Raw genomic sequence first — 14,956 nt, forward strand, 5'->3', positions numbered from 1 at the left:
AAGGTGTCGTCGACAGTGCTATCAAGCGGCACTTACTCACCAATAACCTGCTCACCGATGCTCAGTTTGGGTTCCGCCAGGACCACTCGGCTCCAGACCTCATTACAGGCTTGGTCCAAACATGGACAAAAGAGCTGAATTCCAGAGGTGAGGTGAGAGTGACTGCCCTTGACATCAAGGCAGCATTTGACCAAGTGTGGCACCAAGGAGCCCTAGTAAAATTGAAGTCAATGGGAATCAGGGGGAAAACTCTCCAGTGGCTGGAGTCATACCTAGCACAAAGGAAGATGGTAGTGGTTGTTGGAGGCCAATCATCTCAGCCCCAGGGCATTGCTGCAGGAGTTCCTCAGGGCAGTGTCCTAGGCCCAACCATCTTCAGCTGCTTCATCAATGACCTTCCCTCCATCATAAGGTCAGAAATGGGGATGTTCGCTGATGACTGCAACCCCTCAGATAATGAAGCAGTCCGAGCCTGCATGCAGCAAGACCTGGACAACATCCAGGCTTGGGCTGATAAGTGGCAAGTAACATTCGCGCCAGACAAGTGCCAGGCAATGACCATCTCCAACAAGAGAGAGTCTAACCACCTCCCCATGACATTCAATGGCATTACCATCGCCGAATCCACCCACCATCAACATCCTGGGGGTCACCATTGACCAGAAACTTAACTGGACCAGCCATATAAATACTGTGGCTATGAGAGCAGGTCAGAGGCTGGGTATTCTGCGGCGAATGACTCACCTCCTGACTCCCCAAAGCCTTTCCACCATCCACAAGGCACAAGTCAGGAGTGTGATGGAATACTCTCCACTTGCCTGGATGAGTGCAGCTCCAACAACACTCAAGAAGCTCGACACCATCCAAGATAAAGCAGCCTGCTTGATTGGCACCCCATCCACTACCCTAAACATTCACTCCCTTCACCACCAGCGCACTGTGGCTGCAGTGTGCACCATCCACAGGATGCACTGCAGCAACTCGCCAAGGCTTCTTCGACAGCACCTCCCAAACCCGCGACCTCTACCACCTAGAAGGACAAGGGCAGCAGGCGCATGGGAACAACACCACCTGCACGTTCCCCTCCAAGTCACACACCATCCCGACTTGGAAATATATCGCCGTTCCTTCATTGTCGCTGGGTCAAAATCCTGGAACTCCCTTCCTAACAGCACTGTGGGAGAACCGTCACCACACGGACTGCAGCGGTTCAAGAAGGCGGCTCACCACCACCTTCTCGAGGGCAATTAGGGATGGGCAATAAATGCCGGCCTTGCCAGCGACGCCCACATCCCGTGAACGAATTAAAAAAAAATTTTTTTAAATCGCTGGATAAGTGATGAGGAGCAGAAACCCTCTCTGATTTCCCCCTCTCCCAACTCAGGGGACACTGAGACCACTTGCGGTATTCAGTACAGATTGGGGATTGAGTCTGCGATCTTACTGCTCTGAATGGGGCAGCTACTTGCTGGATAATCTCCCTGAGCCCCTTGAGGAGCTGTTTATAAAATTAAAATTAAATTGATAATTGATAAAATTCCCAATGGTCCAGTTGATAAATGAAGCTGACAAGATTCCCCTTACTTCTCTAGCAAGGCTGAGTCAGGAGGACCTTTTACGTGTCTAGTATGTCTCTTTCGTCTCAACGTGTCTTGGTTTTCCCTAACTATGTTAATTAGTTTCCCTTCACCAGGCATGGTCAGGGAACCTATGTGTACGCCCTTACTGGCTCCAAGTATGTGGGAACCTGGGTTCATGGAAAGCAGGTCGACGCCGGAGAGCTCATTCACCTGAACCACCGATACCAGGGCAATTTCCTCAATAATAATGTAAGTACTGTGTTCTGCCATGTACCTCGTGTACCACACCACATGGCAGTCTCTGGAGGCTGTGTGCTTCCTCACCTGGTTACAGTATCAGGCTGGTGTACACGGAGGCTGTGTGTTTCCTCTCCCGGTTACAGTATCGGGCTGGTGTACACGGAGGCTGTGTGTTTCCTCTCCCGGTTACAGTATCGGGCTGGTGTACACGGAGGCTGTGTGTTTCCTTACCTGGTTACAGTATCGGGCTGGTGTACACGGAGGCTGTGTGCTTCCTCACCCGGCAACAGTATCAGATTGGTGTACATGGAGGCTGTGTGCTTCCTCACCTGGTTTAAGTATCGGGCTGGTGTACACAGATGCTATGTACTTCCTCACCTGGTTTAAGTATCAGGCTGATGTACACATAGGCTGTGTACTTCCTCACCTGGTTACAGTCACCGGACTGTGTTGAATAAGAACATAAGAACATAAGAAATAGGAGCAGGAGTAGGCCAATCGGCCCCTCGAGCCTGCTCCGCCATTCAATAAGATCATGGCTGATCTGATCCTAACCTCAAATCTAAATTCATGTCCAATTTCCTGCCCGCTCCCCGTAACCCCTAATTCCCTTTACTTCTAGAAAACTGTCTGTTTCTGTTTTAAATTTATTTAATGATGTAGCTTCCATAGCTTCCGGGGGCAGCAAATTCCACAGACCTACTACCTTCTGAGTGAAGAAGTTTCTCCTCATCTCAGTTTTGAAAGAGCAGCCCCTTATTCTAAGATTATGCCCCCTCGTTCTAGTTTCACCCATCCTTGGGAACATCCTTACCGCATCCACCCGATCAAGCCCCTTCACAATCTTATATGTTTCAATAAGATCGCCTCTCATTCTTCTGAACTCCAATGAGTGGAGTCCCAATCTACTCAACCTCTCCTCATATGTCCACCCCCTCATCCCCGGGATTAACCGAGTGAACCTTCTTTGTACTGCCTCGAGAGCAAGTTTGTCTTTTCTTAAGTATGGAGACCAAAACTGTATGCAGTATTCCAGGTGCGGTCTTCCCTGCATGGATAAAGAGGAAAATCTGATAGTGACGATCCAGGGTTTGGGCCGTGCCCCCAACCAGATGCTTGTTGCACAGTGGCACTGGGAGAGGCCTGGGAGCAGGTCGGTCTACCCCGCGATCCAAGCCTGGGGAGGGTAGCATAACTGTGACAGCACAATGATTTTCAAAAGCATCTGTATCATTGCGTTTCTCACAGTGGAACTGTCAGGGCACTGAATCAATTGTTGAGAGTTCTACTGAGATTTCTTTTGCTTCATTTCTGCAGCCTACAGGTCCAGGGAAATACGTCTTTGACTTTGGCTGTGAGCAGCACGGTGAATATCTTCAGATAGAACAGGTAAATCCCAGGGAGGACAGGTAGCTGACAGCATTCCATGGCAAAGCTAAGTATTTAAGGCCTGTGGTCAGTTAGTGGCTCATGTGTTCTCCAGGGATGCATTATGAAGAGAATTGGAAAACTAAACCAGTAAATGGTGTAAACACGCAAACCCAAGTCGGGGGCTGGCAGTGACCGAGGGCGATGACACCAGAAGCATTATGGTGAGTTTTAACTTATCGGTTTGGTGATGGTTTCTGATTTTCCCTCTCATTGCCACTAGCACTGACGGTAGAGAGCTGACACTGAGAGTTTGATAGCCTAATAAGGGATTGGAGGATAATTTTCATGAGGTGGAGATACTGGCAGACCAGGCAAACTCACAATCAGGCCCGAGGCCTACTACAGCTGGATGGTGTGACGGCAGGCAATGGGACTAATAACAACCAGTAAAATGACTCACATTGGTTGACCTTCTGCCCTATTCTGGAGTTCGCCATGAAGCCTAGAGTCATAGGAACATAGGAATTGCTAGACGGAAAAAGACCACGGTCTATCTAGTTTGCCTCCTACCATCCTGGTAGTCGCATGTTATAACGATAATGAATTTGTTGACTAACCATAGCAATCAATCTCTGTCAATTAGTCTACAACAGACCCAGACATGAGGTGAGGAAAACCCCCAGTCGTGGAGAGCTTTGGGAACCATGGGTCCACACCGCACATGGGGTATAAACTGAATCAGTGTCACATGGGGTATAAACTGAATCAGTGTCACATGGGGTATAAACTGAATCAATGTCACATGGGGTATAAACTGAATCAGTGTCACATGGGGTATAAACTGAATCAGTGTCACATGGGGTATAAACTGAATCAATGTCACATGGGGTATAAACTGAATCAGTGTCACATGGGGTATAAACTGAATCAGTGTCACATGGGGTATAAACTGAATCAGTGTCACATGGGGTATAAACTGAATCAGTGTCACATGGGGTATAAACTGAATCAGTGTCACATGGGGTATACACTGAATCAGTGTCACATGGGGTATACACTGAATCAGTGTCACATGGGGTATACACTGAATCAGTGTCACATGGGGTATACACTGAATCAGTGTCACATGGGGTATAAACTGAATCAGTGTCACATGGGGTATAAACTGAATCAGTGTCACATGGGGTATACACTGAATCAGTGTCACATGGGGTATACACTGAATCAATGTCACATCGGGTATACACTGAATCAGTGTCACATTGGGTATACACTGAATCAGTGTCACATGGGGTATACACTGAATCAGTGTCACATGGGGTATACACTGAATCAGTGTCACATGGGGTATAAACTGAATCAGTGTCACATGGGGTATACACTGAATCAGTGTCACATGGGGTATACACTGAATCAGTGTCACATGAGGTATAAACTGAATCAGTGTCACATGGGGTATACACTGAATCAATGTCACATGGGGTATACACTGAATCAATGTCACATGGGGTATACACTGAATCAGTGTCACATGGGGTATAAACTGAATCAGTGTCACATGGGGTATAAACTGAATCAGTGTCACATGGGGTATACACTGAATCAGTGTCACATGGGGTATACACTGAATCAGTGTCACATGGGGTATGTACCCTCAATGATTGTAGCTTATCTCATTGTCATGTGTCTGACGAGAGCATTAGGAAGGGTTTGAAGGAGGCAGTTTCCAGTTCAGTCACCCTGTCCCCACTCACCCACAGGGCCTTTGATTTTGACCGAAGCCAGTGTAGCATGCGATTAATTGCAGTGTTGCCCATTGTGTTCCATGCATGTTGCATGAGTCACTGATACATTGGAGGGAGGGGTGATTGTGATTGTTCAATGCAAGCTGTGATGTCGAGGAGCACCATGCTGACAAGGCCGGTCGGTGTGCACCAGTGCGGTCTCGAACCCCCACCTCAGCTATCTATACTCTCTGCTTTTTTACCGCTGGCTACACGAAAGACAAGAAGAGTCCTGCCTTCACCCGATGTCCACACATGCACTTTCCAGAAGTTGGTTTCTATGTGAACGGACTGGACTACTTCTGGCCTTCCCTTGTGTGGGGAATCCTCAGTCCCAGATTGTTCGCATCTCACCCGGCTGCTCCTGAAACAAATCACAATGGTGATGTCTCCCTCTGTTGGCTCACCCGGTGTGTTGAAAAGCCAGACAAATTGGGAAGATTCCAGCTTGATTCCCAGCCTGTGCAGAGTTCACTGATCTCAGCCACAGCATTAGTGCCCCAGGGCTCGGGAGGGAACGCCACCTCGGGGCCCAATTCCTGCTAGCTCTCTACTGACCACTGCTGGAAAGTATGTATGTGAACATCAGGTGAAGATCGGATTGCGCTGACGATCATTGCCTGGGACGGTACATGAGAAACAGCCTCTTCTCCTGAAGCAGAAACATAGGCATGTACCATACTGTGCACACTGACACTGTATACCACATGGGTGACCATTTAAAAGATGAGTTTGCAGTTCCTATAGCTTCCCCAATGAAGCTCTTAGAAAGGGATTGTTCCTACAGAGCTCTCTCCTGTGCAGAGGCAGGGCTGAAAGAAAACTGAAAAACAGCAGAACATTTCTCCTCCTACGTGTATATTTTTCCTATAAAGAAAGCAATTTCATCAAGGAAATCTGTGACCTCCCTCCATCCCTACACCCCCCTCCATCCCTACACCCCCCTCCATCCCTGCAACCCCCTCCATCCCTACACCCCCCTCCATCCCTGCAACCCCCTCCAGCCCTACACCCCCCTCCATCCCTGCAACTCCCCTCCATCCCTGCAACCCCCCCTCCATCCCTGCAACCCCCCTCCATCCCTACACCCCCTTCCAGCCCTACACCTGACGATCCGGATTCTTTCCCCTCAGTCTGGTTCAGTAATAACTGAAGTCGAATACATTTTAAAGTCCAACACATCTTTAATAGCAGGGTTCTTAGTCTGCAGCATTGATTTGGACTCCTGATAGAGTCCCTCTATGCTGGCAGAGCAAGAACAAAAACATACAGAAATCCACACGTTTTTATACAAATCAATAGGGTTGGAACATACTTAACGAGGGTCAACACCAATCATAAGCCGGGCATAGGTTGCCATGTGAGGTTACATTATTTCCGACCAATCATAAATCGTCCATGTGCTGATCATGCTGCTGTTAGACATCAAAGGGGATAACTTCCTCACTTTCCAACTTAGAATGTTCTTCCCTGTTCCTTCTGTTCCTTATCTCCCAACCTGGAATGTCTTTCAACTTTGGCTAAGCTCGTTCCCTATATTGATCTGCCATAAACATGGAGACATTCAGACCAGTCCTTGACTCACATCAAAGACCTATCATTGATAAGACAATGCAGGCCTGCTGACTAAGCAAACATATGGCCCAGCAGGAGGGCCAGGCCACTTGTATCAATCTCAGTTACTAACTAATTAACCCTTTCTAACCATTTTGCATTCTGCTTCTTTGCCACGTAGGCATCTTAATATTTTACCGAAAACTGACCACGTAGGGATTCTCATTCCCCCCTTTTATCATACCATGATAACCAATTATTACGGTGCTCACTGGTTCTGCAGGTTCTGCAGTGCAGCAACATTTAAGTAAGCAATAAACTATAAGAATTATAACAATGAATATGACTAGCCCTTGAACTGGAGAAGTCCCAATAGAACACAGACATGTTTCATCAATACGCCTTTGTATCTTATCTGTTCTCAGGAACAGACTCCTTCTAAACATCTCTCAAGTAAGTTGCGAATGTCCTTGGTCAGCTAAACCTATTCATGTTAGTTTGAAAAGGCTAACATAGTCAAATATCCTATGGTGCTTTATATTTTGTTTCCAGCCTAACTAGACTGAATGGTACCTTTCAGACCATTTTACACCTGTGAATTGGTGCCCTCCCCATTATATCCCTTAATCCAAATTCTCCCTACAATATCCCGTTAGATGCTGTACCTCATCTTAACCAGGTTCCCTTCGTGTTGGCCACCAGTCCGGGTGGAAGAGAGGCAGAGCATCTGATAATCCTATCAAACTATAATTGTCTTCCCTTTTACATGCACCTTACCCCAGCGGGTGCTACTCCCGGTACCATTAAGATGTGTTCTTAGTTGAAACCACAGAGACAATGGGGACATTCTCACCCAGGCTCTGTTTTACTATCTTTGCCAAACCCTTCATCCTCTACTTACATTTATTACATGCAATGAAAATCAAGAAGCACATTACAACAAACTGCACTACGACTAATACATATGAAATTAATCTAATCCAAGGATGGATCTGTATATTCAGTCCCAAATTCCAGAGGTCATTTCACCAGGTGGTGACTTTAATTTGGTCAATGTCATGCTTAATGTTGTTATTGTCCTGTTGTAGGTTATAATAAACCTTCTGGGAGAGGCGTATCTCCATTCGCAATGCTTCCAAGTATTTAGGCAACAGGGGTGTCAGATACCCAAATGTGTCCTGATATGCTTTTAAGTCCTTTCTGACATTCTCAGAAACTTGTAAGGTGGTGAGGTTATGCCGATGTATCTCTACCAGTTCCTCGGGTCCAATCCGAACCAGGACTTCAGAAATGGAGTAGAATTCTGGACTTAAAATATCACAAGTTAGATTGGCATATTTAAACGTTTTCAAATTAGTTGTAACACAGTATTCACCCTCTCCGGCATATACCACTTAAGTGGGTTTTAGATCCGCCTCTAGGGCCTCCATGGTACAGTTAATATCCTGAATGGTACCGGTATTATTAAACCCACACTGTGCTTCTAGGCTGTGTCCAACACTATGTGGACACACAGTGACAACATGTCTAGTAACACATCCCTTTAATTTTGTTCCAGCCAATCAGCTTAAATCTACGTCCTCTAGTTCTTGAACCCTCTGCTCGGGGAAACAGGTACTTCCTGTCTACTTTATCTGGGCCCCTCATAATCTTATAATTTTGTATCCATCGTGCGGATATCTTCTAAATATTGTTTCTCCCAATTTTATTGTTAACTGATAGGAACCTAACCCTGAATTTTGGAAATCCAAATTACTGTGTCCCTCTTTACTTTAATTTCAGTCCTTTTGATTGATACCAGTGTTTCCTGACTGTTTCATTAATTAGTTGGTTTCTCTATGGACCATGTGTCAGTGCCTTGTTAAAAAAGGATTTCTCACTCGCCTGGACCACATTAACCATTTTCCTGTTGTGCTGTTGTCAAGTAACTGAGCCTGTCTGAGACTCATTCTTCAATGTATCTTCTTCATGTATCTCCGCATACGAGCAGCATCTCATAGGAATGAGCTTAGTGTTCTTGGATATTAACTTTCTGCTGGCCAGTCTCTTCTTCCTCATGGTATTTCCGAACATTTTCCATGGCACACATCATATGTCCTGTAGGATTCAGTCCTGTAAAAGCAACTGGTTTGTTTAAAGAGTGGTTGCAATAGCTCACCAGGCCACAGGCCTTTGTAATCATGTTCTTCATCCTGATCTCCGTTGCAGATGATGGCAACATACATTCGTATCTTTTATGTCCACTGTAGCCATTCTTAGGTTTTCAGGTTATCTTATCAAAAAGATCAGGGGTATCGAGAGTGCTTATCTCCCCCTGAATGGTCCCGATGTCAGGGTCGTGGCCAGGCTATTGAGTGTAGTTTTCTCATTATTCATTATAGGCAAGGACACAAATATCTCCACGAGAAAGCTATCAATTTACTATTCTCAACTACACTTTCCTGACTTCCACTAGATTGTATATTTATGCCAGATTGATTTTTTATCATGCCCAATTCAATGACTTTAGAGAAATTCCCATATCTCCCCACCTCGAGCACTCTGTCTCGGAAGACAACAAATAGGCTAAAACAAAACAAATCAAAATGTTTTCAAAAGAAGAGAATCAGGTTGATATCACCACGCTGTGACATTTGGTATCCGCTGATGTCTGCAGCTAAAGTCTTAAATCTTTAACACCACTGGATCGTTTCCTGCACCAAATTTCTCCAGCAAAGGTTGCACCGTAACTTTGTAACTACTCTTGGTAATCCTGCACCATCAACACTTACGTGGTCCCAAAAAAAAACCAGGGTCACCTGTTTTAAAAGAAACACAGAAAATCCATTGCGGCTCTTCTTGAGAGCCCAAGTGATTAATTTGTCAAATCTTCATTTATTATTTATTTATCCAAAGGAATAATCCCTATACCCAAAACAAATTCAGAAAACAAAACAGGAGAGAGAAATTGCCTAGTTCCATTCTCGCTCTCTCTCTGAAGCACGCAGCCTGTCTGAAATAAACACTGTCTCTTCCACATACAGATGTACGCAGGGCTGCAGACTGGAATTTCTAACTCCAAGTCCTAATCTCTGTGTTTTCAAGATGTAACCACATTAAGCAGATGTAACCACATTAAGCAGATATCATTAGCAGCCGCCTGCTAAGATACGTTATATTCCTCTTTTATTAATTTATTAATGGTTTGGGCATGTGTTTCTAGCACTGTAGCTATCCTTTGCAAATATATGGTCAGCATTTGATCCTCAGACAATTCCTTATCTGTATTTTCATTTATCTTTTAATATATCTTTAATGCAAGACCCTAAATCTCTGACCTTTTGATCTAATGTTGTCAAATCAATGGTGTTAACAACTGAGGCAAAGGCAGTTGCTATATCACTTATCACAGATCTTTACGTCTCCATATTTGCCTATCTCTTTTTACGATGTCCACCTCCATTCCATGTCGCTCTTTGTTTTAACACTTGAGTTAGGAGGTGTTGATCTAATTGTTGAGTTTTCTTAGCATTCTCAATGCGAGTTATATAATTTGTCAGGGAAGGTCTCCCCTCTTTGGTCAGATCTTGTATTCTACTATTAATTTCAAATAAAATTGAATAGCCCCAGAACTTGTCAAAACTTCCTTATCATACTGTGGCAGGGTAAAACTGATAGGCGTTTAGTACCCTGTGTCAGTACATAGCTCAAGTAATGGACTTCCAATTGTCTAACCTATGCTTCCTTTTCATATGATTTGTTTTACATTCCTTTCTTATCAATTTTTCACTGTAGCGTGAAAACTTATATCTCAGTCAATTGTAGCCTTTGGCATTTCCGAGTGATTGGGACAATTTTACTAATATAACCTATACCAATTATTACCTCATGTTCACCTGTGTTCTGGGCAAGCCTCAGACAGTTCTCAACCGACTGGGTCATTTCTATCTGTTTGAACTGCTCTTGGCATGACAGTCTGGCTTCTTGGGATGGAAGGGGTTAACATTAACTTGCTCTTGTGGTAGGAGTAACTTGATCCTTCTCCCTTTTGAGATTAAGTTCCCACCTTCAAAATTTCACTTCACACAGGTTTGACTGATTTTTTACTTCTCACATTTGTGGATTGCTTTATACTATATTTTTGCACACTATTTTTACACATACTTTTAGTGGATGTGATTATAATCAACGCTGCGAGCTGTTCCAGCTTTCCGACTTTTCCTATCACAATGATCCTGATAGTTTTTTAATCTATCCCGTTAATTTTTAACCTCTTTTTAAACCACAGCCAATCACAAAATAAACATTCAAAATGCCAATTTTTTGAAGATTCCATGTCTGGAATTTAACATGCCCACACTTTATAAGAACCAGAATTTAATAGGTCACTTAACCTCAATAACTCCAATTTTAATTCGGCAGTATCAGAATTAAACACACGACAAGACAGATACATTACACAAAGGAAGAAAACACACAAGACACAGTAAGAAGGGGGCGTAGCCCACAACACAGACAAAAAAACACTGATCAAGACAGGCTTTTTAAAGGGACAGTACACTTAAACAACACAACCTTTCTTTTTCGGGTCTCTGTCTTTTAAACATTTGTCTAGTCACTTAATTCTATCCATTTTTTTACAGTACTGTCTCCATAAAGCAATTAGTTCTTTGGCTGAGGTACCTCTGTTATTTTTCCAAATTAATTCCTGAGCCTTTTTTTCGGCATCTAAGTTTTTATCAATAGTTCCTGTTTATATCCAATCATCAGGAACTTAAACCCTGACTAACCTCAGTGATATTAACCACTGACCTACCGCTTACAAGTTATTCCCTCAGTGATATTCGACCACTGACCTCTTCCTGCTATTTCTGTGTATTCGCCAGACTGACCTGAATCTTGTAAGGACGCACACGAGTGTTAGCGATTGGACGATTCGTCGTCAGACTGACGGATTGGAGGAAAACCGACGTAGTAAATTAAGACTACTTACATCGGGGCGCCATTTCCTTCCTCCGTGTCTGAGACAATCCGCCTCTTACTCCGCGAACGCTCGGTGAACAACCGTTAAGATCCCACCACTGCCACCAAATGACGATCCGGATTCTTTCCCCTCAGTCTGGTTCAGTAATAACTGAAGTCGAATACATTTTAAAGTCCAACACATCTTTAATAGCAGGGTTCTTAGTCTGCAGCATTGATTTGGACTCCTGATAGAGTCCCTCTATGCTGGCAGAGCAAGAACAAAAACATACAGAAATCCACACGTTTTTATACAAATCAATAGGGTTGGAACATACTTAACGAGGGTCAACACCAATCATAAGCCGGGCATAGGTTGCCATGTGAGGTTACATTATTTCCGACCAATCATAAATCGTCCATGTGCTGATCATGCTGCTGTTAGACATCAAAGGGGATAACTTCCTCACTTTCCAACTTAGAATGTTCTTCCCTGTTCCTTCTGTTCCTTATCTCCCAACCTGGAATGTCTTTCAACTTTGGCTAAGCTCGTTCCCTATATTGATCTGCCATAAACATGGAGACATTCAGACCAGTCCTTGACTCACATCAAAGACCTATCATTGATAAGACAATGCAGGCCTGCTGACTAAGCAAACATATGGCCCAGCAGGAGGGCCAGGCCACTTGTATCAATCTCAGTTACTAACTAATTAACCCTTTCTAACCATTTTGCATTCTGCTTCTTTGCCACGTAGGCATCTTAATATTTTACCGAAAACTGACCACGTAGGGATTCTCACACCCACTTCCAGCCCTACAGCCCCCCTCCAGTCCCACAACCCCCCTCGTGCCCTCTAACCCACCTCCATCTTTACAATCCCCTCCAACTTTCCCTTCCTCTGTGACCGGCCTCATGCACCATCCCCCACCCCCACTTCATCCACCATTGCCAGCTGGGTCTTCATTCTGGAATTCCCTCCTTAAACCCACCCACCTCTCCACCTCCCTCTCCTTCTTTAAAATCCTCCTTAAAACTCATCTCTTTGACCAAGCTTTTAATCATGCCTCCTAATGCCTCCTTCTTGGGTCCATATCCCAATTTGTCTGATTCTGCCTCTGTGGACATTTTTCTATGTTCAAGGCACTATCTAAATGCAAGTTGTTGTTGTTGTTTGGGCTGTGTGTTGTGCCGTGTTCTGTGTTGTGCCGTGTTCTGTGTTGTGCCGTGTTCTGTGTTGTGCCGTGTTCTGTGTTACGCCGTGTTCTGTGTTGTGCCATGCTCTGGTGCCATCGTCGCTGGGTCAAAATCCAATGGGAAATTCTGGCTGAAGATGGTTGCAAACGCTTCAGCCTTGTTTCACGTGCTGGACTCCCCCCATCATTGAGGATGGGGATGTTTACAGAGCCTCCTCCTCCCGTTAGTTGTTTAACTGTCCACCACCATTCACAATTGGATGTGGCAGGACTGCAGAGCTTTGATCTGATCCGTTGGTCATGGAATCGATTAGCTCTGTCTATAGCATGTTGCTTCTGCTGTTTAGCATGCATGTAGTCCTGAGTTGTAGCTTCACCAGGTTGGCACCTCATTTTTAGGTACGCCTGGTGCTGCTCCTGGCATGCTCTTCTACACTCCTCATTGAACCAGGGTTGATCCCCTGGCTTGTTGCTAATGGTAGAGTGAGGAATATGCCAGGCCATGAGGTTACAGATTGTGCTGGAATACAAATCTGCTGCTGCTGACGGCCTACAGCGCCTCATGGATGCCCAGTTTTGAGCTGCTAGATCTGTTCTGAATCTATCCCATTTAGCACGGTGGTAGCGCGACACAACACATTGGATGGTGTCCTCAGTGTGAAGACGGGACTTCATCTCCTCAAGGACTGTGCGGTGGTCACTCCTACCAATACTGTCATGGACAGATGCATCTGCGACAGGTAGATTGGTGAGGATGAGGTCAAGTAGGTTTTTCCCTCGTGTTGGTTGACATCACTGAGTGTGGGATATTACTAAAGCCATTACTGATCTCTCTATAACAGGACAAGGCTGATGAAGAGTTGGAGGAGGAAGAATCTGTAACTGTGACCATCCTCAAGTGGAAGGCAGAGAAGCTCTCAGGATTGACATTGTATTCTCCAAGTGAGTCCAACAGGCCTAAACAGCAGACTGGCTCTGCGCTCACACCAGCAATTGGAAGTCAGTTGGATGTGGGACGGCTGCCCAAATCCATTGTGATGTAAAGTAAGCCCAATAATGAATTCAGGAGAAACTTCTTTACCCAGAGAGTGGTTCGAACGTGAAACTCGCTACCACAAGGAGTAGTTGAGGCGAATAGCATAGATGCATTTCAGGGAGAGCTGGATAAACACATAAAGGAGAAAGGAATAGGATATGTTAATAGGGTTAGGTGAAGTAAGGTGGGAGGAGGCTCATGTGGAGCATAAACACCGGCACAGACCTGTTGGGTCGGACGGCCTGTTCCTATGCTGTAAACTGATTATGTAATTAATTTATTTTCAGATTGAGTAATACACAGAAGCAGTAAGGCACAGCAAGACACTGAGAGTTTAGTACTTAAAATAATAAATCCCCACATGGGGATAAAGTGTCCATTTTTAGGATGTATTTCTTAATCAGCTTGACAAGTGTAGAATCATAGAATGGTTACAGCACAGAAGGAGGCCATTCAGCCCGTCAAGTCCGTGTCGGCTCCCTGTAAGAGCAACCCAGCTAGTCCCATTCCCCCGCCCTTTCCCCGTAGCCCTGCAAATTTTTTCCCTTCAAGTACATATCCAATTCCCTTTTGAAAGCCATGATTGAATCCGCCTCCACCACCTGCTCAGGCACCTGAACTATCACTTCTTTAAAGGCCGCCCATTGCTCAATTACAGTTTTGCCTGCCAATCTTTGATTTCAATTTACCCGGGCCAGATCCGTACTCCAATTGAGTACTTTTACTCGAGATTGCTCCTTGTCCTTTTCCGTAGCTATTCTAAACCTTACGATACTATGATCGCTGTTCCCTAAATGTTCCCCCACTGACACTTGCTTCACTTGACCCACCTCATTCCCCAGAACCAGATCCAGCAATGCCTCCTTCCTCATTGGGCTGGAAATGTACTGGTCAAGAAAGTTCTCCTGGACACACTTCAAAAATTCCTCTCTCTCTTTGCCCTTTACACTATTACTATCCCAGTCTATATTAGGATAGTTGAAGTCCCCCATTATCACTACTCTGTCTTTGACCCCTCCAGGACATCCTCTCTCTCCAGTACTGCAATATTCTCCTTAATCAATACTGCCACTCCCCCCTTCTTTCTTTCCTTCCCTATCTTTCCTGAACACCTTGTATCCAGGAATATTTTGGACCCAATCCTGCCCTTTTTTGAACCAGGTCTCCGTTATCGCCAGGACATTATATTCCCATTTGGCTAATTGCACCTGCAGCTCACCAACCTTGTTCACTACACTTCGTGTATTTACACA

The 14,956-nt window shown here is 44.8% G+C and overlaps 1 protein-coding gene across 1 annotated transcript in view; it reads left to right on the forward strand.

The window, feature by feature from the left end:
* The window catches only part of rsph1 (radial spoke head component 1), a 37,025-nt gene that overhangs the window by 16,295 nt on the left and 5,774 nt on the right, over window positions 1–14,956 (forward strand). Inside the window, exons 5-7 of the mRNA XM_067993403.1 lie at window positions 1,694–1,829; window positions 3,138–3,209; window positions 13,510–13,609. Of these exons, the coding sequence (XP_067849504.1) occupies window positions 1,694–1,829; window positions 3,138–3,209; window positions 13,510–13,609 (308 nt within the window). The remainder of the gene's footprint in view (window positions 1–1,693; window positions 1,830–3,137; window positions 3,210–13,509; window positions 13,610–14,956) is intronic.

The sequence above is a fragment of the Heptranchias perlo genome, chromosome 11 (assembly GCF_035084215.1).
Source record: "Heptranchias perlo isolate sHepPer1 chromosome 11, sHepPer1.hap1, whole genome shotgun sequence".
In the NCBI taxonomy this organism is placed as follows: domain Eukaryota; kingdom Metazoa; phylum Chordata; class Chondrichthyes; order Hexanchiformes; family Hexanchidae; genus Heptranchias; species Heptranchias perlo.